The sequence below is a fragment of the Hyperolius riggenbachi genome, chromosome 9, assembly GCF_040937935.1.
Source record: "Hyperolius riggenbachi isolate aHypRig1 chromosome 9, aHypRig1.pri, whole genome shotgun sequence".
NCBI classification, from domain to species: Eukaryota; Metazoa; Chordata; class Amphibia; order Anura; family Hyperoliidae; genus Hyperolius; species Hyperolius riggenbachi.
Window position 1 is genome coordinate 246,615,952 of NC_090654.1, and position 24,692 is coordinate 246,640,643.

At 43.7% G+C, this 24,692-nt stretch overlaps 1 protein-coding gene across 3 annotated transcripts in view; it reads left to right on the forward strand.

Annotated features, from left to right (window-relative positions):
* The window catches only part of BRF1 (BRF1 RNA polymerase III transcription initiation factor subunit), a 452,239-nt gene extending 439,039 nt beyond the window's left edge, over positions 1-13,200 (forward strand). For all 3 annotated transcript variants that reach the window (XM_068254252.1, XM_068254253.1, XM_068254254.1), the window contains 2 exons: positions 8,373-8,517; positions 12,829-13,200. In XM_068254252.1, coding sequence (XP_068110353.1) covers positions 8,373-8,517; positions 12,829-12,866 — 183 coding nt within the window. In that variant the 3' untranslated portion in view covers positions 12,867-13,200. The remainder of the gene's footprint in view (positions 1-8,372; positions 8,518-12,828) is intronic.
* The last annotated feature ends 11,492 nt before the right edge of the window (positions 13,201-24,692 follow it).

Sequence of the window (24,692 nt, forward strand, 5' to 3'; positions counted from 1 at the left end):
CTAAATGGCTTCTACAGATGGTCGATAATGCTGGCCATATGCTAGATGATTTTACGCCGTCGATAATGAGCAGATTTGATTACTGTGATCCAATCTGCTAATGCAAACAGTGATCGATCGATTTCTGTTCAACAAAGATCGATTTGGTTGATTGGAATATTTTACTCGATCAGTGGCCGGTCAGGAGCGCGTCGCTAGCAGCATTCCATTTGTCGACAAACAAGTCAGGAAGTTAGCGGTAATCTCTCCTGTCCTGCTGGTGCACGTTTTCCTGTGTCTGGTGGTTTACTCCATGCCGCAGGGCTCCTCCAATCTGAGAGTTCTCTGCCTGTCGTGTCGAGCTGAAGTTCAAACACTAGAGGTCTAGCAGCATACATGCCCTACCTCAAGTGTTTGTCTTCTTCTCTGCCTGTCATGTGACACAAGCTGAAGTTCAAAGGGGGAAGGAGCCCTGCGGCATGGAAAAAAGCCCACTGGACATTGGAGGACACGCCTGGCAAAACAGGTGAGAGTCTGTATACAGTGTGTGGGCAGCCTAGAAATCCCTCTCTGATCAGATTCAGTCAGAGCAGGCTTTCTCAACCAGAGTTCCCGTAGTACTCTGCAGGGGTTCCCTGGCATTTTCCCCCATTGTAGGGGAAGTATCATAGAGCACATTATAATAGGGGGTACTGTAAAAAGAAGCACTAAATTGGGTGTCAGAATAATAATGAGCACATTCATAAAATGCACTGGGGCAGTAATGGCTAACTTTGGCACTCCAGCTGTGGTGGAACTACAAGTCCCATGAGGCATTGCAAATACTCTGACAGCTCTAAGCATAACTCGGGGAGGCAGATGCATGATGGGATTTGTAGTTTTGTAGCAGCTGGAGTGCCAAGGTTCGCCATCACTGCACTAGGGTAAGGAGACACTATAATGAGTGGCAGTATAATAGGGGTGGTGAAATAAACAGCCTCACCTACTTTTAAAGATCATGCCGCCTGCAAAATAAATGCAGGGGTTCCTCAAGATCCAAAAGTTTTTGCAGGGTTCCTTCAGGGTAAAAAGATTGAGAAAGGCTGAGTCAGAGAGTGATGTATCAATTCCTGCTTCCTCTCATTGGCCCAATCTACATACAATTTGCATACAAGCTGGAATTTGTAGTTTTTTGTCGACCATCTCTAGTGACTACTAAGTTTTCTTTAAATAAAAGTTAAAGGGAACAAGCTGATGAGTATATTAAGAGGTTCTACAAAGGAATACTCACAAAGGGTGGTTGCACACGGGGCAACCGACCACATTAGGCAGGTGGAGTGTCTTTAAGGATACCTGAAGTGACGTGTGACATGATGAGATAGACATGTGTATGTACAGTGCCAATCACAGTGATAACTATGCTGTGTTCCTTTTTTTCTTTCTCTGCCTGAAAGAGTTAAATATCAGGTACGTAAGTGGCTGACTCAGTTATGACTCAGACAGGAAGTGACAGTGTGACCCTCACTGATAAGAAATTCCAACTATAAAACACTTTCCTAGCAGAAAATGGCTTCTGAGAGCTGGAAAAAGATAAAAAGGATTAATAGTTCATAGATTTTAGCTCTGGCATACTTCAATAAATGTGTCATTGAGCAAAAACAATAAAACAGTTCAAACTTAAAAAGTATATTTAAACTTAAAATAAAACTGTGGAATATCTTAAAAAGTCATTTTCAGGAGAAGCAAGATAGATACAATCGTTTGTTTTATTAGTTTATTTTCGCTTCGGGTGTCCTTTAAACCTGACTCCACTCAGATATACCAGCAATCCTGGAGGCGGTCGCTCTCTAGCTCATGCACGCTGAACCCCGTAAGGTGGTGGAATTCCACCCTGGGTCAGGTGTATGAGGCTTCCCTCACTGAGAAGTGGAGGGAGTAAGGCACAGAAGGTGAAGAGGCGCCCAATGTGTATAAAATACTTTAAAATCAATAAAAATAAAAAAATTGAGGTGGCTTACCTCACAGACGACAACTCACTTTAGGTAGAAATATTTAATAACAAAATTAAGCACAGGCAACGTGTTTCGGGGTTATTCGGCTGCAGCGGCACTGTTTGGCCTGAGGAGGTGCGCTTGATCCTGCGAAACGCGTTGCCTGTGCTTAATTTTGTTGAATATTTCTGCCTAAAGTGAGTTGTTGTCTGTGAGGTAAGCCACCTCAATTTTCTTATTTTTATTGATTTTATAGTATTTTATACACATTGGTGCCTCTTCACCTTCTCTCTGTCTTGAGGTTGGTTCATGGATGAGAAGCTGGGTGATTTTCTGGATATCCAGTCATAGCTGCACACTGACAATGGCCAGTATGGAATACCCTGTTACCTCATGGGGAACAAGGAGGAGCTTCTGTATTTGGGATCTCTGGGCAGAGGGGGTTAACTCACCCTGGTCACCACCTCTGGGCACGGCGCTCAGTTACTCTGATACTTCCTCTATCAAGGCCATATTGGGGAAGTATCTGAGAGATGGAGTGCTGCGACCAGGGTGGTGTAACCCCCTCTGGTGCAGGCCGCATCTGGTTTTGTTTTGATATGGAGTTCCACATTCAAAAGCTCTACCCTAACAGTGGCCACACACTATACATAAGACACCATACAAAAGATCCAATTTTTCACCACTTTGATACTTTTGATCGATTGTCCCGAAAAAATTGAGAGCTTTTCTTTGCTTTTGATCGATAAACCTGAACGAATTTCCCGTTTCTTTCGATTTTTGGAGATTGCACATGTTGGAAATTTAAGACCAACTTTATCAAGAATTGTATGGTGTGTGGTGGGTTGTCAATTACTTGATGTACAGTTCCAATCAATTTTTTTCTGAGCTTTCAATTATTTTATTCATGATTGGAGAAAAAAATGAACATAGGTGTGTGGTACATTGGTCAGATTTTTGAATTGTTACAATCAGTCAGAAAAATTGATTGCTATTCTTGAATTGAACAGATATTTAAAAAAATTGTATGGTGTGTTGATTGCTATTCTTGAATTGAACAGATATTTAAAAATTGTATGGCGTGTGGGCCACCTTATTGGTGAACCAGAACAACTGGGAATGTGTAAGGGACTAAAAAAAGAACCTACAGCTCCTTACAAACAAAAAAAAAAGCTATGCATTATTCAGTTGTATGTGTGTAGAGGGAACTCCCAAGGTGCCTGAGTATTCAAATCATTCATTTACATCCCTAAAAGCCAGATGCTCATCCAGGTCCACTGGTGTCTAGTGTGCCTATAGTCTATTAATTTTACAGTGATTCTGGCTCACAGAGTACTCAGTGAGACTTAATTGTCCAAGTCCTACCTTTTAGAGCCGTATTAATCCATACCATACACTGAGGAGGACCATTGAGTGTGAAACAGTTGTATGTACGTTGAATTGGTGGTGCTTTGTAAAATGTTTGGGAAGCCTGCTTCATAAGGTTTTTTTTCTGCTTAAAGGACCACTGTTGCGAAAATTCTAAAATGTATAATATATGTAAACCTATACAGATAAGAAGTATGTTTCTTCCAGAGTTAAATGAGCCATAAATTACTTTTCTCCTATGTTGCTGTCACTCACAGTAAGTAGTATAAATCTGACAGAACCGACCAGCCATGACAGAATGGACCAGCCCATCTCCTCTTTGGGGGATTCTCCGGGTTTTCTTTATTTTCAAAAGCATTTTCTGAATGGCAGTTGCTCTGTCCAATTTTTGAAAAGCAGCGAACACAGAGGCTGGCCAGAATCTTTTTATAAATGTTTTTCAAGGAGTGTCTTCATAAAGGCCTTGCTGAGAATCCCCTATAGAGAGATGGACTAGCCCAAAACCTGTCATTAATGTCTGATTTCTAATACCTACTGTAAGTGACAGCAACATATGAGAAAAGTAATTGATGGCTCATTTTACTCTGGAAGAAACATGCTTCTTATCTGTATGCGTTTACATGTATTTTACATTTAAAAACTTTGGAGACAGTGGTCCTTTAAGTTAAGACAAAGGAGTCTTGACTGTGTGCTGACCTTGCCTCGCATCTCTAGCCAGCCAGCACCCGTAACGTTCTTGTTATACATCGGAACGCGATCGTCTTTTCAGAACTTCTGTAACAATTTCTGAAACTTCTCTCTGCCGGAGATAAGAGATGATTATACAAGTCCGGTATTTAGGGAGCTGCATTTTAAACAGCCGTGATGATATAAAAAGCATTAAACTTGTGGAACAGCTCTGTGCGCTGCCCGAGGACACACATTATCACATTTATTCTCCTTCATTACCAGAATGGCACCATTTCACAAGTGCGGCAGGACGGCGATGGGCATGATCATTAGGAAGGGGTCATATTTTAATTAGGTGATGTCTCTCCTGCTACAAACTCCAGGAGCCAGTGAGATGCTTGTCCCAGGTGCCCCGCCTCTCACGCGTCTCCTGCTGACGGGAAACACTTACCCCGATGTAGCCCTAGGAACCAAGATTCCTCCAGAGGTGTTTCATCCCCTTTCTTAGGAAGATTCTTTGTTATTTCTTTAAAGCGGACCTGAACGTCCTCTCTGCTCTAAAAGATATGCAACCTTTGAAGAAAAACATTTCTTTGTTACAGCTGATACCAATCCTGCAATAAATCTGCAGTGTGTCTACTTCCTGCTTTCATGGAAGCAGACATAGGGTTAACCTCTTGTGTTTACCAACTAGCAGGCCAGTTTTCTGCCAGGAAACTGTTTTATGGCTGTAATTCCTCATCAGTGTGGGACGCTATAGTCCGACAGTGTGCCGACTGGAGAAAAACTGTCAGTTGCATAGCTGAATATTAACTCTTTCAGGCAGGGAAAGAAGAAAGTGTGCACAGCATAGTTATATGTATGCTTGCCACTGTTACTTACACGTCGCTTTAAGTTCCCTTAAAAGGGAAACTGCATTGTAATATATATATATATATGTACAATCATCAGTTATTGCATTGCATTGTAATATATATATGTATATATGTACAATAATCAGTTATCTTGTGAAGGAAGGCCATTAAAGCGGACCTGAACAGACAAGTAGTATAGTAGTTTATAGTACTTTGTATATTTGAAATCTGCCTTGGTACACTTTTTATTTTTCTGTATTCTAAAGGTAGACATACATATAGACTTGGCGGCTGATTGACCATCAGATTTAATAATTAGCAAATCTGATAAAAATTGATGGCGCCAGGAGCATGCCCGTTCAATAATTTTATTAATTTCCAGCAGAAATTGGTTGCAAGTATCGATTGGACATGCAGGAAAATCTCAGGCTGACCTGCTCAATCAGGTGGGCGGCGGGAATGGCGTGCAATAATTGCAAACGATGAACGCAACGAAAACCCCTGACCGCTGTCCCCCCTAATGTTTTATGTCCGTCCCCCCCATCACCCGGTGCCCATACAGTTATAGGTTACTTGTCACGCCGTCCGCGTTGAGCGCCCGTGCCCTATTTTCGCATTCAGGCCTCATGGCATCATATATATTTACAAATATAACCTTTTAAATTGATAATAGGAATATGGGACTGCTAGGGATGTATTGTAGAACAAAAGCAAAAACCTGAATATAGCGATAATACGTTATTGATCAGAGTTTCATTTTACGTAGTTTCAATTCACTTCAGTATACATTCACTAACAATTCAAGCTCAAATCCTTGCTGCAGGTTGTGAATGTGATTGCCGTACCGGAAACCTGAATTTGATTCATCTTTCAGTGATATTCTGATGTGGCCAAAGTTAAAATTTCTATCTTCTCACAAACGTTCTAAAATAAATCCAGTTCCAAATTGCTGGATCAGTGATATTCTGCAGTGTTGCCGAGCCCTGTTGTACGAAATTGGTGTTTTCACTCATATCCATGTCACATGACTGCCTCATTGCTGAGAACTGCTGTGATTGGGTCCCGCCCGAAGCTGCAGGCATTTAATAGATGGAGCACATCGTTTTTGTCAGATAGGAGTGTTCTTCTGTCACAGACGAGTTCATAGTATTATTGATCCAGGCTTCCACTCTATGGCTGGGCTGCTGTGTTCAGTGGACAGAACATAACATGTCAGATGCTGCCCTGCATGTGATCTCATCCACACTAGAGGCACATGATCTGTTCACATGTGACCTGCCAATAAATCTTCATTAATTAGGGAGGAGCGGAGGGGTCAGGCGTCCCCGCAGAAGCTGCTCTGACTCAGTGTCAGCTCAGTTCACAAAAATCTGTCACAAAGGATCACACCTGTAGAATTACACCCTTCTTAAGCCCCATCTACACCATACAATTTTTTGTGTGATTCGATTCATCGATTCGATTCAATCCGACATGTCCGATCGGGATTAGAGAGTGTGGTCAAATGTCATTGCAAAACAATGGCAAATCGATCACACTCCCGTTCAGACATGTCTGATTGAATCGAATCGATCAATCGAATCGCACAAAAAATTGTATGGTGTAGATGGGGCTTTAGAGTCTGGAATTCCAGGATCAGAAATGTCTGCAATGGGCAAACCGACATCCATAAGAAAGCATGGGTCCAGTCTACATAACCTCTGTCTGCCACCTCTCACAGATAACAGTTCAGCAGCAGAGTGTACACTGACCCCATAAAAATCAATTGGGGAGCATCCAGTCACCACCTTGCACCACTTGATGTCAAACAGTTTTTAGCAGAAATCTGTTCAAATATTAAAAAGGAGCCCGAGGTGAGACCTATGGAGGCTGCCATAGTTATTTCCTTTTAAACCTTTCCAGCTGCCCGTGTGTCCTTACTCCTCTTTCCAGTCATTAGTGTCCGAATCTTACACCTGAAACAAGCATGCAGCTAATCTAGTCAGACTTGAGTCAAGGACACCGGATTATGCTTGTTAAAGGTCTATGGCCTTAACCTCTTGAGGACTGCAGTGTTAAACCCCCCCTCAAGACCAGGCCAATTTTCACAAATAGGCCACTGCAGCTTTAAGGCCAAGCTGCAGGGCCGCACAACACAGCACACAGGTGTTTTCCTGCCACCATTTTCTCCCCAACAACAGAGCTTTCTGTTGGTGGTGTCTGATCCCCCCACAGTGTTTATTTATTTATTTTTACAAATATTTACCTTATTTTTTTATTAATAAATATTGTAATTTTTGCTTTATTATTATTTTTTTTTACTAAAACCCCTCCCTACCCCCGGCAGCCAATCCTGGCGGTCGGCTGTCATAGGCTTCTGCCTATGAGAGCCGATCGCTCTCTTGTCCCCCAGGGGGACAGCTGTGTAACATGGCTGTCCCCAGTACAGCACTGCTGTAGTTCGCAGCGGTGTACATGTAAATAGACAGCAGTTTCGCTGTCTAACAGTCTCCCGAGCGGCAACCGCCGCCCGGAGACTGAAGGTGGGGCGGAGCTCCGGCCCACAAGCAGGAGATGTGCGCGCGATCTCCTGCAAACTGTTGCCCCAGGACTCTATGCCGATCGGCGTTAGGCGTTCCTGGGGCTGCCGCCGCGGTCACACCCATCGGCGTGATGCAAGCAGTTAAAGGGGTTCTGTGTAGGGCATTAAAACAAAAAACTGACACTTACCTGGGGCTTCTATCAGCCCCCTGCAGCTGTTATGTCTCGCGCCATCCTCCTATGGTTCTCTGTTATTTGATGCTGGTCTAATTCTTCCTGCAATAGAACTGCGGCTGCGCGGCCATGCGCATCATCGGAAGCTTACTGCGCAGTAAGCTTTCAATGACGCGCGCAGGAGTGAGTATTATTCGTCTATTTAGACAAATAATTAGACCGGGCCAGCAGTGGGGAACGGAGAATCGTAGGAGGCCGGCACAAGACATGACAGCTGCAGGGGGCCGATAGACGCCCCAGGTAAGTGTCTGTTTTTTGTTTTTAATACTGTACACAGAACCCCTTTAAAGTATTGGAGGGAGAGGATCAGCAGGACAGCCAGGCAACGTGCATTGTTTAAAAGGTAATAAATGTCAGCCTCAATATGTCTCTCACCTTGGGTTCACACAATTAGTTTAATACCTATCCAATGCAGTACAAAGCTAATATGACGTTGATTATACAAACAATTTTTTACTTACTATATCCAGGCAAGTTTAGCTGGGTCTATTCTAGGCCCTTGAGAACCTGTGTAAATCAGGCCATGTGTGTTCCTCTGTGACGGATATGTGGACATTGAAAATGAAGGTGCAGCTGTTATGAGGGAAATGCAGAAGGTGGCATTTCTGTCTGTAGTGCTGATCCTCTGTGATTTAGGGGCGTGGCAGCTCCTGTAATAGTGTACTTACCGTATTTTACTTTTAGGGGCGTGGCAGCTCCTGTAATATAGTGTACTCACACACCATATTTTACTTTGTGGTACAATAGACTCTCTTTAATGGTGATGTTCTTTTTACAGCCGTCTACACCAATTGTAGAGACCCCGCCTAACGTCCTGGTGGAGACTGGGCCAGTCGCGTACAACCCGGAGGAGGAAGCTGAAGAGGAGGAGGAAGAGGAGGAGGAGCACTGTGTAAGCGCCCTCCAGATGATGGGGGGAGGCGGTAAGTGTTCAATATTATCCATCTTTATTTCTGCTAACAGCTGGCTGTGGATTAGTAGAGGTCTACATCACAAAATGAGCAGACAAAGACTGTTCCCTGACCAGAATGGCTGAAATATTATAGCAATTTAAAATGAATCCATAAATGTGTCCAATAATTTATGAAGTGAAACTCAGGACTTGGTTGTAAACTGTGCCCGCCCCTTCCTTCCTCACCAAGCTGCTCCCATTGGCCAACTATCACCGTCTTAAGACATGATTAGTGGGCAACTGTCTTGTGTCAGTTAGCCAATGGGGATAAGCTCAGTGAGGAATAGTTTATGACTTGATCCCTAAAAGTAGATACAGTTTCAACTCAAAGCGTACCCAAAGTGTCAAAACGTAAATACTGACCTTAGAAGAGGGAAGCCTCTGGATCCTATAGGGTCTTCCCACACTGTCCTTTGGTACCTGGTTGCTGAGCTCTGACCCCTTGGAGATTACTCATAAGGTCTTGTTGGTAGGGACATGGGCAGTGCTCATTTTCAGGCACAAGTGCAGCCGTACTATGCTTGTGCATGAGGATCTCCGTGCTACGATGCAGGTGCGCTTGTGCCAAGAGAGGAGTATGGCCCCGATGTTTCTGGGGGCTGCAAGCAAAGCCTTCTTTGGTAAGTATTTACTTTTTTGAGCTTTGTGACACCTCAGGTTCAATTGTTTTTTTTAAAGAGGACCTGTAACTTTAAAAACGTCCCCTGTGGGGTACTTACCTCGGGAGGGGGAAGTCTCTGAATTCTATCGAGGCTTCCCTCATCCTCCTCCATCCCACCATCTTGCATAGGTGGTGTAGTGGGATGGTGGGTCTTGCTAGCTGTCCCCGAACGACGGCTATGTAAATATTTACCTGCTCCGGCGCAGTAGCGGTTCTCCACTCGGGCGGAAATAGCCGATCCTGATTGGATCCACACAGCTGCACAGGCACAATTCGCCTGAGCAGTAGAGTGGATTCAATTGGGATCAGCTATTTCTGCCTGAACCCGAGCGGAGAACCGCTACTGCGCTGGAGCTGGAGAAGGTAAATATTGCAGGCTCTACTGTGCCACAGCCGACTTTCTTTGTCAGCTGTGTTTTCGGGGGCCCAGCGAGACCACCGTGGGACGGGGAGGAGGGGGGAAACCTGGCTATGGATCCAGAGGCTTCCCCCTACTTTGGACCACTGAGCAACATTCCAGTGCTGCTTCTCTGTAGCCCAGGTCAGGCGTTTCTGCCGCTGTTTCTGGTTCAAAAGTGGGTTCATGCTTCCATCTGCTGAAAAGCTTTATGGAGATGATTTCATTTTTCAGCACGACCTGGCACCTGCTCACAGTGCCAAAACCACTGGTAAATGGTTTACTGACCATGGTATTACTGTGCTCAATTGGCCTGCCAACTCTCCTGACCTGAACCCCATAGAGAATCTGTGGGATATTGTGAAGAGAAAGTTGAGAGACGCAAGACCCAACACTCTGGATGAGCTTAAGGCCGCTATTGAAGCATCCTGGGCCTCCATAACACCTGAGCAGTGCCACAGGCTGATTGCCTCCATGCCACACTGAGTGAAGAGGTCATTTCTGCAAAAGGATTCCCGACCAAGTATTGAGTGCATAACTGAACATAATTATTTGAAGGTTGACTTTTTTTTTGTTTTAAACACACTTTTCTTTTATTGGTCGGATGAAATATGCTAATTTTTTGAGATAGGAAATTTGGGTTTTCATGAGCTGTATGCCAAAACCATCAATATTAAAACAATAAAAGGCTTGAACTACTTCAGTTGTGTGTATTTGAATCTAAAATATATGAAAGTCTAATGTTTATCAGTACATTACAGAAAATAATGAACTTTATCACAATATGCTAATTTTTTGAGAAGATCCTGTATATGGTAAAATACATGAGGGTGCTTCGTCTCTGGTTCACGTTAAACCCATAACATCCCTCCCCTTCCATAATGTTAAAAGAAATGAAATGGCCAAGCTGCCACTCCACTCCCTTCCCATGGAGGTTTGCCTGGTATGGATTGAAGTTTCTCTGGGGTTTGCAGACTGGAGCCTGCTGATTATTTGTTATTTGTAAAGAGCCTGCTTCTGATCGGATTTCCGCAGGTGGGGGAGCAGGGAGAACAAAGAGATCATTGCTCATTCAGCTTGGGGATCGCATGCCAGATCTATAGCAGACATTGGCGGTCACTGTACACACGCTGGATTGACTTACGATTCTCGGCTGAGGCAGTCTTTATCATCTGCCAAGTTTAAACCAACACGTGTATGTAGCTGAATGCTCAATTTCACGCAATCTCTTTTCTGTAGAGGGAAGATTAAAACCATGTTTGGATGTTTTTTGTTAGCCGTATGTCCATTGCTAAGCATTTCCGTTACTTGCTGCCGTAGTGACATTTGTAATCGCACCACATGGTGGGGTAAAGCAGTCCAGTCAGTGCAGTGAGGTACAGACGTGTCCCCTGTGGTATAGGATTAAATCCGGTGCAGGTGGAGCCCTCTGATCATTAGGCAAGAACTCCCGTTGCAAATCTTAGAGTTTAGATAGGACCTCTTTCATAAATCTACCTGTGTTTTAGTTTACTGGACCTCAAACACATCATTGTGGGAAATGTATATTTGTACCTAGGGGACTTGCTGCAGTCTGGATGTTGCCCATAGCAGCCAGATTCTGGTTTTCATTTCCTAGCTTGCACTATTTTCTCTGGGCATCCGTACTGGCACTCATACACAGAAACACTGACCAACCTTGACACAGCCTCCCTTTTCCCTTCTCACACACACAGGAATAAATATACAGGGACACATACACACGGAGATCTGGTGACGCAAATGCTCACAGATGCAAATTCGGACTTGCAGGCACACACTAAGACACAGGTGTACACAAATGCAAACCTTGACTTGCAGGTGCATGCAGACCTGTCCTTACATGTGCACATAGACCCGGAGATGCAGGCGCACACAGAGTGAGACCCGGGCTTGCAGGCGTACACAGAGTGAGACCCGGCCTTGCAGGCGTACACCGAGTGAGACCCGGCCTTGCAGGCGTACACCGAGTGAGACCCGGCCTTGCAGGCGTACACAGAGTGAGACCCGGCCTTGCAGGCGTACACAGAGTGAGACCCGGCCTTGCAGGCGTACACAGAGTGAGACCCGGCCTTGCAGGCGTACACAGAGTGAGACCCGGCCTTGCAGGCGTACACAGAGTGAGACCCGGCCTTGCAGGCGTACACAGAGTGAGACCCGGCCTTGCAGGCATACACAGAGTGAGACCCGGCCTTGCAGGTGTACACAGAGTGAGACCCGGCCTTGCAGGCGTACACAGAGTCAGACCCGGACTTGCAGGCGTACACAGAGTCAGAACTGGACTTGCAGGCGTACACAGAGTCAGACCTAGAGAACACAGCACACACAGACAAACCTGTGTGAAAAAAGAAGCAGACCCACACAGACGCGGACCCAGACTTGTACACAGAGTCAGACTCAGAGCTGCAGTCATACACAATCATCAAAGTTTTGCTGGGGGCCGATGATTTGCAATTACGCCTGGCTGCCTGGGGTCTGTAAAGGCCAGTTTGGCAGTGGCTGCAGGACGAATAGCTGCATAGTTTGTTTTACAAAAAATAGCCTGTTTATATCTCAGCAATTACTCTATGCATTTTGCTATTATTATACACTAGCTCATGGCCCAGGTATGTATTTGGCTGTTGTTGGCTCCGCACACTTTTTCTAACCCGAACACACAATTACTTAATTGCTCAATGACCTAGTTTGTGAGCTTTGTGGTCTTTGGCATCGATAATTTGCATTGAAATGAAACAAATCTGATTGGCTGTGGCTCCACCCCCTTTTCTGAATTTGAATCCCACTCACCCAATGACCAACTGTATCAGGTTTGAGGCTTGTGCCATTAACGGTGCAAAATTGACGGCAATTAAATATTCACTTTGAAAATCAGTAGGTGAATTTTGATTGACTGTTGTAGGCTCCACCCACTTTTCTGAATATTAACCCCAGTCACTGAGTGACCAACTGTGCAAATTTGAGAACCCTGCCATTAACAGTGTAAGAATGGCTGCAGTTTACATTTTCCCAGGCAAATTGGTATTGGTCTCCGCCCACTTTTTGGTTATGGGGATAAAAAATATCCTATATGTTATTCCAGGTAATGTGCTATGTGTGTGCCAAATTTCATTCAAATCCGTCCAGCTATTGTTGCGTGATTGAGTAACAAACATCCAAACTTTCACATTTATAATATTAGTAAGATAATATTTCATGTTTGATTTCAGAGTACGGCTGCGACATGGATGACGATGACGGCTATTGACCGATGCGATGCAATGACCGATGGAACTTATTCTCCTATAAACATGTCATGTGTGTATATATATATATGGACTTGTACAGATGCTGTTCTGTGATCAGCAGAATTATACAAAGTAGATGGAGTTTTGTAACAAAATGAACTTTACAAAATTGTCATTTTCGGTCAGTTGTCACTGGCCTGAGACCCATAACTGCTATTTATTGGGTTTATCGTACTTGAAATTTTTTGTTACCTTTTTTTTTTTTTTTTTAATGTATATTATTTTTATGCTGTAATCCTGTTTTGATAAATGTGTTCTTAGCATTAATTAAATCCAGAGAGCATGGAGTAAAGCAATATGTTGTACAGGAATAGTTTGTTTCTTCCGTTTATTGGATTTCCATGACTTGAGATAATAGTTGGGCACAATCTGCACAGCAATAAATTCTTTTGTAGAGGCGCCCCAATGTGGCAGCCCTTACTCTTTCAAAAAACTACCACCGTAGCCGTGCCTGGGATATATCCTCTTTCATCCACAGACGCAATATGTCATGAAAAGCCACGGCGCTGGATGATTACAGTCTTAAGCTGGCCACTAACGGTCCAATTTCTAGCGAAAAATCGTTCGAGCGATCAGAAATTTTGATCGGAAGTGAAATATTGTAATACATCGTTCACTACACCATCAACGAACCAATCTTTGCTTCCTATCTATCAAAACCAACAAGAAAATCCAAATTTTGGTTCGACGAAAATTCATTCGGACGACATTTTTTTCACTCGTTCATAATCGATTGTGTCCACCAATGGAGATTATTTACAACCAATCCAATCAGAATTTCTGATCGCTCAAATGATTTTTCGCTAGAAATTGGACCGTTAGTGGCCAGCTTTAGGCATACAGTAAATCCGTTCCACCTCCAGAGATCCCTCCTGAATACTTTGTGACTGTAAGTACCACTCAGTGCACCCAAAGAAATAAAGAGGGGTTCTCTCAGTGGATAAATATCAAAGGCAACTTTATTTGTATAAAACATCAGCCAAGATTCAGCAAGTGTCACTTACATTCAGAGGGTCCTATGCCACTTAGGAGCCTTTCTGGATATATCACTTCCCACCCTTGTGGTACTAGGTGAAATACATGTAATCACTGGTACATCATAGCCTGCTCTCGTCTCGACTAGTTTAGTGCACAATCTGCACAGCGTTCCCCATACAGACATAAACGCTGATCTCTCCCGAGTGGTATGAACTGCACTATGGGGGGGGGGCAACAGAATATTCAGCTAAGCCACTTGCTTAGGGTACACCTCTGCTGTGCAATTTTCCGCCAAAGAAGATTCTGGTTTAAGAGGAAGCAGAGGTAGAACAAAACACACAAATGAAAATAACTGAAGAAGTTAAGAGGACCTATATTGCAGCAAAGAGGAGTTAATGTCCACTCCGCTGCCACTCTGCACTATATAGTAACACGCACCAACACCCGTACCCCCCCCCCCTCCTTCCCCCTTCCTTCCCCCTGTTTTACAGAATGGTCATTAGTAAGATGTGCACAGAGGTAGATACTGCTTGCTTGGCAGTTGAAAAAGTCCAATATTTCCCACAATGCAACAAGGTTCACAGACAGCAAACTGTCAAGACCATGGTCATGACATCACACTGTGGGAGGGGTTTCACCACAATATCGGCCATACAGACCCCCACTGATGATCTCTTCGAGAAAAGGTAAAGATTTCTCATTGGAAAGGGGGTATCGGCTACTGATTGGAATGAAGTTCAATCCTTGGTTATAGTTCCACTTTAACCTTCCTGGTGTTATGATTATTTCCAGTGTGTGTGCAGATTCTTCACAAGGTTTTAGACCCTAAAAACAAGAAAAAAAATCCTACCACATAGAGATTTGCAGCAGCTCCTGCATATAACTTACTCAGGCACAAGATTACTGCTCTGAGCTGCGGATTTCCGTCCCGAGCCTGACTCGGGATCACTGATGAGGTTAAGGTCGGGGTTTCTACAAATGTCCTCTGCCACCTATGGAAATGTATCTTGATGTGTCCTAACAGCTCTTTAGGACCTTCTTGAGCCAAATGGTTTCCTATATGACCCATCTGATCAGTTTTGTCCTCCTCGGCCCCGCCCGGCAGCAGCTAACAAGCTGTGTGAGGGCTCAAGCCCACTAGCGGCCTTTTCTAAATGCTAGTGATTTGAAAAAGCTATTGCTAATCAGAAAAGTGCTGCTAGTGGGTTCCAGGCCTGAGCTGTGTTTAGTCACACATGTTCAGCTCTGTATCACATTAAGTTACATTGCTGGGGATTCTCCCACTGCAAGGCTATTCTTAGATGCACTTTTCTCTATTTCTTTAGTATCCTGGCCTTTTGGCTTTTGCAATTATCGCAGTTGGTAGCCTGCAGCCATAGTGCTCCCCTGTTGGGTATAATCGACCAAACCTGCGGTGAGAGGAACTTGGAGGCTTTCATTTTTATTCTGCCTTAAAAATGCCCATTGACTGTCTGCAGATCCACTTGGGCAATCAATCATTCCGGTCAATTGATGTTACTTGGAATAATACTAAACACAATGCCCACTGTTATAGGTGACTAATCTGTTGTTCTATGTCAATTCCCATAAATCCCTTTGTTGAAAGTTTTGGTGAGGGGCTGTAAAAATGACATACGGCAAATATTCACTTTCTTCCAATAGTGTGCAGCCAAAAAATGAAGTAAAAAACCCTTTACTTCTTTAGTTGGATTTTGAACCAGCAGTGTTCCATGGGCCCACCTTCTCACTTCTGCCTGACCACACTCTCGTCACATGACCATGTGTCTAGAGGCGCTCAGAGCTCCATAAAACTGCTATCCAGGCACGTTACTGTCCTGAGGAAGTGGTGGTATAGCCCACGAAACGCGTTGTCTTGTTCATTGAGTTTTTTGAGCACACAGGTTTAGATATCTATCTTTGGGTAAGCAGTTGTTACCGTATTGTTATTGTTTAAAGTATTTTATAATTTTGGGCACCTCTCATTCCCTTGTATCACCATGCGCCTAACCTGTGCACAAAGCTTGGTAGGGATGCCTGGCAGCACCATGTGCATGTTCCTTGCAGGGCTTAGCAAGCAAGTGCAGCCTTTGGCCTCTTTCACACTAAGGACGTGGGGACCTACAGGAGCTGTCTCGGCTAAAGAATAGATTCCAAAAGCGCAAGGCAATTGAGGGGATTCCACAGGTGAGATTGAGATTTCTCCAAATCGCAATTGGGATCCCTGCAGCATTTTTGGTGCAATCGGGCTTCAATAGAAAGTATAAGATTGCTGCAAAATTTCTTTTCAATCGCTGTGCAAAAGTGCATTTTTATTGTGTTTTGCTAGTTTATTAAAGAGAAACCATAACCAAGAATTGAACTTCATCCCAATCAGTAGCTGATATCCCCTTTCCCCTGAGAAATCTTTTCCTTTTCACAAACGGATCATCAGGGGGCTCTGTATGCCTGATATTGTGGTGAAACCCCTCCCACAGTGTGATGTCAGGACCATGGTACTGACATCCTACTGTGGGAGCCTTGTTGCATTGTGGGAAATAACAGCTGTTTCCAACTGCCAACTCCTTCCACTGACATTACCTGCCAGCAGTAAAAATGTCACCATGTGATAAATGTCAGAATATAAATCAGGGAGAGGAAAGATTTTACAATGGGAAAACACTGACTAAATGAATTATACATAATTATTGTAAAAATGAAGAACTTTTTTACTACATCATTTTCACTGGAGATCCTCTTTAAAGAAAGGCAGGGGCCAAAATCACATTTCTTGAAATCGCTCCGGAAAGCACTGTGTGTTTAGTGTAAAAATCACTCTCAAACTTTTTTCTTTCCCCTTTTATTTAAACCTGCCCCCTCCTTTCTTTTTTTTTCTTTCCTCTTCTCTTGATCTCTCTCTCCTTTTTTTTTTCTTTGGGGGGGGGGGGGGGGAGTTTATTGTCCGGATAGCAAGACTCCATCTGATGGGGGTGGGGGATAAAGGTTAAATTCTAGTTGATCGTCTTCTTGAAGCTGACATCTGAAGAAGTTGGCAGATCGATTTCTTGTACATTTAAAAGAGATGTTCTTAAGCAGTGATACAGAGATGAATATTTTTTATGTGCACTTTCTGAATTATTTGTATTAGCTAGGTTAACTACACCTCAGGAATATGTGCTATAGCTTAGTGGGTATAACCCACATAAATGTATAGTTATTTGTTACATGAAAGTTAGTATACGTGTTTGTTAGAAAATATTGTGTAGAAAAGGAAGATTTGGAAAATGAATCTTAAAAATTGGTCTTAAAAGCATTAGCGTTTGAGAGCGATTTTCAATTTATAGTGGAGCTCTTGTCCTCAGTAACAAATTCACATGCGCATTTTCTAATGCAAATGTTTGGGTGTATGCATTTAAATATGGTGCATGCTAATTGTATTTATTTTTTTTACCACAGATGCAAAACTGTATGTGGTTGAGGCTGTTGATTAACATGGGCTCTCAGCTATTACTAAAACAAAATGTATACAGTGTGAATAATGCCTGCCTAATACAAATAATAAAAGTGAGTTCAGTTCCACTTTAATAAATTAAAAGTGAGTTCAGTTCCACTTTAATAAATTAATGCAAACGATGGCTGTGCTTCCATTACCTGGATGGGTTGTGGTGAGCGTTCAATGCTCTGTCACTTCCAATAAACACATCTTCTAATAAGATCATCTATTTTATAGGCAGGTTTGTATGATGCAGCAGATTGTGCTTCTCGCTGCAGCAGAATGATGATGTCACTGTATCAAGGTGGGAGATGCAGAGGATAAAGCCCAACACAAAGCAGAACTCTGCTGGTTGTAGAGACCTTGTGACACTTGGTTCCCTTAACTTGGCCAATAAGCACCACTTTTTGTTTTTCTTGGTTTCTAATAGCTATAGGAGCTGCCATGTTCCCCCTTCCATCTTCTAGCTGCCCATTATTTATCCAGGGGAAGGTGTGAAGATAGCATCTGTGACTCTTGTAAAATTTTTGAAGCACAGGGTTTGTCTACCCACCCTCCTGCTGATGAAAGCCTCTATATTGTTCTCACTTCAGTTGCCCTATAACTACCTAATGACCACGTCATGTCAAAGGGCGTAGGACTGCCTAACGCCAATTGGCGTCAAGTCCTGGGGCTGGCTACTGCAGGAGATCGCTCCACACCTCCAGTCTCCGAGCAGCGATCGCCGCTCGGGAGACTGTTTCACCGTCTGTTAACTAAGTACAGTGCTGTGATCCACGACAGCGCTGTACTGGGGACAGCCGTGTGACACGTCTGTCCCCCTGGGGCACTAGAGAGCGATCGGCTCTCATAGGCAGAAGCCTATGACAGCCGATCGCCAGGATTGGATGGCTGGGGGGAGGGAGGGGTTTGTAATAATTAAAAAAAAACGTTCATGTTAAAAAAAAAATACAAAAATAAAGAAGTATTTAAAAAAAATAAAAAACTGGGGGGTGATCAGACCCTACTAACAGAGAGCTCTGTTTTGGGGGAGAAAAGGGGGGGGGGGGGAATTCACTAGCATGCTGTGTTGTGCGGCCCTGCAGCTTGGCCTTAAAGAGAACCTGTACTGAGTAAAAATATTTAAAGTAAACACAAGAGGTAACTTCAAATGAACATTCTATAGTTTCCTTGCCATCAGTTCCTCTCAGAAGCTCTCCATTTTCTTCTGACAATAATCCCTTCCAGTTCTGACTATTTTGTTGCTGTCAGTAAAATATCAGTTGCTGTCAGTTATAGCTGAGAGGAAAACTGATGTACCTGGTAATGTCCATGTTTTCCTATGGCTCAAGTGGGTGATGTTACAGTTTAACTGTGTGCTGACCAGAAAACTGTTATGGGTAATGGCCATTTTAAAAATGGAGGACGGAAAATTCCCTTGATCAGTGAACAAACAGGACGCAGGACAGGAGAAAGACACTGAGGAGTAGACTACATGGTAGGGTAAGTATGACTTGTGTATGCTTATTTTGACTTTTAATTTTCAGTTCAGGTTTTCTTTAAAGCTGCAGTGGCCCATTTCTGTGGTCCTCAAGAGGTTAAGCAGCCAAATTGCCCCAAAAGATACACATATTATTATAGTGCCCCTAGGACATGGTGGCACGTTATGTGAGGCAGATGGCTATGGGGCCTTGCTAGGCAACATTGTGTGTGTGTGTGTGTGTGTGTGTGTGTGTGTGTGTGTGTGTGTGTGTGTGTGTGTGTGTGTGTGTGTGTGTGTGTTTTAGGCTATGTGCCTTCAAATATATGCACAGCCAGCATACCCACATACTGTATTTGTTGGATCATTCCTCTGTGTCGGGGTTCTTTTATACTACACACGTTTCTGATTTCCAATATGAGATTTTACACAGGATTCAGATTTTTAATGAGATTTAAAAAATACTGCATGCTGCGTATTTCTTCTTGTGTTGCTAGCAGTGTAAAAGAAGCCTCAGGGCCCCATCACACTGAGGTAAATTTATCGTACCCCACCGCGGCCTAATGTTAGTCTATGGGGGAGTTCACACTCCCCACGTTGCAGTGCGCTGCACCAGAAGTGCCCAATCTAACACACTTCAATACCTACGTTACCACACGGCTCCTGCATTATACCGGAAGTCATCTAAGTCTGTGGTAACGCGCATACATTTAAAAAACCACCGCAGTTATCAGCGGTGCGCATGCACTGAAGCGTATTTTAGAAATACGCTTCTGTGCACCTCATTGGTTGCTGAACAGGAAGTAAACATCACTTCCTGCTATGCCAGAGGGAGATTACAGTGTGAAGCCAGCCTCAGAGGTACAGAAAATGGGCTGTATCTGGGCTCTTCATTGGGTAGTTTATTATTTTTATTTATTTGACTGTAGATTTCCTTTAAGCACACCTCCTTGTGCCTGCACCGCCAGTTTTAGAGAAGTCCCACATTTGGCGTTCCTACCTGGCTGACCTCGCTGTCATCAGCGACATAACGGGACTTTAATGGTGCGGCTGTCAGAAGAGGAGTCTGGGATGTGGGCAACACGCTAACTTCAGAAAAATATCACTTTGTTCTTCCGCCTTCGCCTCCCAAATAACTGACGGGCCTTGTTTGCCGCTTTGATCTCTGCAAGCCGCGTGTCAGGCCCGAAACGATCCATTAACCAAAATTGCGTGTCATGCATATTCAATGGCGTTTGTTTGTTTCTCTCCATTGCTCTGGGTTGTCAGGTTTACTTGTCACAAAAACCATTATACAGATCGCTATTTATAAAACAGCTGTCAGGGAGGGCTGTGCGGACAGCAGATGAATATTTATAAAACTGCTGACTTATCAATATGGAGGAAAAGACTCTGGTTTGAGGGGTGATGTTTTCCGGCATCACTCTCGCCTGTTTGGTGAAGGTAGGCAAAGCTTAGCAAGCAAGTTCTAGAAGAGAGGAGTGTGTGAACAGTCCGGTGAAGGAGAGATCAAAGAAAAAAACATTGAAAGGATTAGAAGATTTGTCATGTTTCTCGTCGCTTCCCTGTTGGGGAGAAATATACTCAATTCCGGCTCTCTGTGACCCACGTTAGGAGTTTGATTTGAGCAGAATCCAATTAGATTGTGAGCCCCTCTGAGGGACAGTTAAAGGGAATCTGAAGTGAAAATAAACGTTTGATATAGTGAATTGTATGTGTAGTACAGCTAAGAAATAGAACAGCAGCACAGATATGAGTCTCATATTGTTTCCAGGACAGGAAGAGTTAAGAAACGTCACTTATTATCTATGCAAAAGAGCTTCTCTGAGCTCTCCAACTAATTTAGTCAGAGAACAGTGCTATTTTCTGAAGCACTTTTACATCAGTGAAGGACAACTTCAGATCAGATTTTACTGCAGGGAAGTTGAAAGGGTCATTAACTCTGCTCTGTTTCATAGTTTAAACTGCAGAGTGTAGTTTGTAAACTTAAAATATTAGAGAATGATGTGATGTTCTAATAAAAAAAAAATCTATATAACTGAAAATAAAAATACCAGACTCTTTTCTTTGCTACTAATGTTCTATTAATTATCCATACTACACATACAATTCATTATATCATACATTTTTTTTCGCTTCAGTGTCACTTTAGGTGACAAGACAATATACTCTGTAAAGCGCTGCGGAAGATGTCAGCTCTATATAAATACTAAATAATAATCCTACCAGTGTTTTAAAATAACGTAATTGAAAAAATGTATTATCTTGCATTATTCATTTTTAAATCATTTAGTCAGTGTTTGTCCAATGTAAAATGTGACATCCTTAGCCCTGTCAGGTGCATCACTGGGCAAGGTTTGTTTCTGAGAGTGCGATGTACAGAGGGGGATACTGCTTACTTGGCAGTTGGAAACAGACGTTCTTTCCCACAATGCAACGAGGTTCACAGATGGCAAACTGTGAGAGCCCATGGCCCTGACATCACACCGTGGAAGGGGTTTCACCACAATATTATTATTTTTATTTATATAGCGCTGTACATAGTACAAAAACATACAATAATATGGTGCAGAGACACGAGAGGTTTACCAGTGGCACAAGTATAAATACATACAGTTGATGAGTATTTTAAAGAATATTTAGAAAAAAGTTGACCAGCAGCATGCCAGGGAAAATTTTGGAGGTCTTGAAAAAGGTGTGCCAACACTGAAAATATTAATGGCCCATATGCAATTCACTTTTTCTCCTGAGTTTTCTGCTAGAAGATCATTTTTTATCTTCTAGTTAAAATCATTTTGCAAATGAAAAAGTTCCAAAAAGTAGCTGGAAAAAGGACTATCAAAATTATTTTGAGCATTTTCTTTCTTCCTGTTGGCATTTTATTGACAGGTTTGAAATTATTACCTATGAGAAAACTGAGGAGAAAATGTTAATTGCATATGGGCCATTGACTCTGCATAAACTTGATGTAATGGTCAATAAAAGCCTTAAAGGAGTCATCAGGCAAACAAGATGAAAGCCGATTTACTTACTTGGGGCTTTCTCCAGCCCCTTGCAGCTGACATGTCCCACGCCGCAGTTCCGCTCTCAGCCGCCGGCCCAGGGTCCCCGCACGGTCCTCTAATGCGCCTGTGCGAGCATGGCTGTCAATCAAGGCCGCAGTGGCTGTGGATTGACAGCAGCGCTTCACGCAGGCGCAGTAAGGATGACCTCGAGGTTTTCCTCTGCACTGTGCAGGGACCCCGGGCCGGCGGCTGCGAATGGAACTATCAGCATGGGACAATCAGCTGCAAGGGGCTGGAGAAAGCCCCAGTTAAGTAAATTGGCTTTCATCTTGTTTGCCTGATGATTCCTTTAAAGGAAGCCAGAGACGAATAGATATAAAAGGTTTTATACATACCTGGGGCTTCCTCCAGCCCCCTCTGCATCTTTTGCTCCCATGCAGTCTTCCTCTGCCTGCTCGTTCTCCCGGTAGAAGCTCTGTTAGCTTGGCCAGTCGGGGTACACTGCGCATGCAGGACTCAGCCACATGCACACGCTCCCGCCAAGGCGCAGAACGCTCCCAGCCACTGGAGCGAGACAGGGTTGCGGGCGAATTGACTAGCCAAGCTAATGGGGCTTCTACTGGGAGAACAAGCACGCAGAGGAAGACGGTGAGGGGGCGATCTGCTTGGAGGGGGCTGGTAGAAGCCCCAGGTATGTATAAATCTTTTATATCTATTTGCTTAATGCAGTGATGGCGACCTTTTCAGAGGCCGAGTGCCCAAACTGCGACCCAACATCGACTTATTTATCACTGAGTGCTAATTGAGGGGGGGTTTGCGCGGTGCTGAAAAATGGGTGTGACCATGACATTGTATGGGCGGAGCTAACGTAATGTAACAGCGAGGCATAATAAAGCAGTGTTTCCTCCATGATGTGGTGAAACGAGGATTCGCATCATGGGTGTGCAGAAACTGTGTGATGCTATTTAATAGTATACCCGCCGTAATCCCAAAGCAGCAAATATAGCCAACTATGACCATTAAATAATAAATGCAGCAACAGTTACCCCAGACACCAGAAAATAAACGCAATGTGGGCAACATTTTAGCAGAAAATAAACGCAATGTGGGCAACATTTCAGCAGAAAATAAACGCAATGTGGGCAATATTTTAGCAGAAAATAAATGCAGTGGACCAGATTTGAGCAGAAAATAAATGCAGTGGACCAGATTTGAGCAGAAAATAAACACAGTGGGCCACATTTAACCAGAAAAGAATGCAATGTGGGCTACATTTCACCAGAAAATAACACCAAGTGGGCCACATTTCACCAGAAAATAACACGATGTGGGCCACATTTCACCAGAAAATAACACGATGTGGGCCACATTTCACCAGAAAATAACACGATGTGGGCCACATTTCACCAGAAAATAACACGAAGTGGGCCACATTTCAGCAGAAAATAACACGATGTGGGCCACATTTCACCAGAAAATAATGCAGTGGGCCACATTTCACCAGAAAATAATGCAGTGGGCAACATTTCACCAGAAAATAATGCAATGTGGGAAACCTTTCACCAGAAAATAAACACAGTGGGCCACATTTCAGCAGAAAATAACACGATGTGGGCAACATTTCACCTGCAAAAAAAGTAATTTACTCTCCTGACAGAAGTCTCCTCTCCCGGCCGGCCTCTGGCACGCAGCTCCCCCGGACGATCCTCCTGCATATCTCCCACGCTGAATGCAATAGCAGGTCTACGGGAAGATGGCGCCCGAAGCCCTGTATTGGAGACACAAATAGTCTCCAGTACCGGGCTTCGGACACCATCTTCCTGTAGCCCTGCTCTGCCTGCCGGAAGACTATGCAGGCCGGAGTGGGGCTGCGGGCTATGAACTGGCACTGCGTCTAGTAGACGCCGCGGCCAGTTCATGCAATGGGCGCAGCAGCTAAGGCGTGCGAGCAAATTCGGCTACGCGTGCCGGGTCTGGCACACGTGCCATAGGTTTGCCATCGCTGGCTTAAGGTATACTTAAAAAAACGTATGAAATGCTTGTAATTAAACTTCAACACACCACAGAAACAACTGACAAAAAGTCAACTTTGTAAAAACCAGTATCTGCCATTTTCAAGACTTTTTGCCAGTACGGTACAAGTCTGTTCTTGGGTTGTTGCAGGAGACTGAAAAACATGGAGGGACCCCGCATAACTTGTGTGGAATGGACAATTAATAAATAAAATGCCACGAGTATTGCTTTACACTTGGCGGACGCAAAACACTTGAGCTTACAGCTACTAGGCACGCTCAGTAAGTGTTAGGAAGTCTAGCCCAAGGTCTCCTTACTGAATAGGTGCTGGATTACTGAACAGCTGAGATTCAAACCCTGGTCACCAGTGTCAGACAAAGCCCTTAACAAGTACACTACCCAGCCACCACAATGTCATGGAGTCCTTTTTGCTAACCTCATGGCTACTGTGCTTCCACCATTTGTTCTACTAGAACATTACCAGCGTTGGAATCACCCCATCATTACCGCCAGCATGCTGAAACAAGAGTCTGAAGCCAATTCATACACTGTCAGTATGTTGCATTCAACCTCTGGCGCTTTATTATGCAAATCTCCACATCGCTTGCTGAAATATGGTATTACACAGGCGCTATTCACCACCATGTCTGAAAGAAGAATTACCAGAGATTTCCTTAAACATCCAGCCATAGTCAGACCTGCCCAAGTAATGGAGGTGGCGGCTTGGAGACACAAAGGAATCGGGTTCCTGTGGAGCTAAAGGTACGAGGCTTATTTCAGATATTACAATAAAAATCAAAGTCCAGGAGCTCAGATCAAAAGACTACATCCTACATCTACCTCTGTGTGCAGAAAGATAATC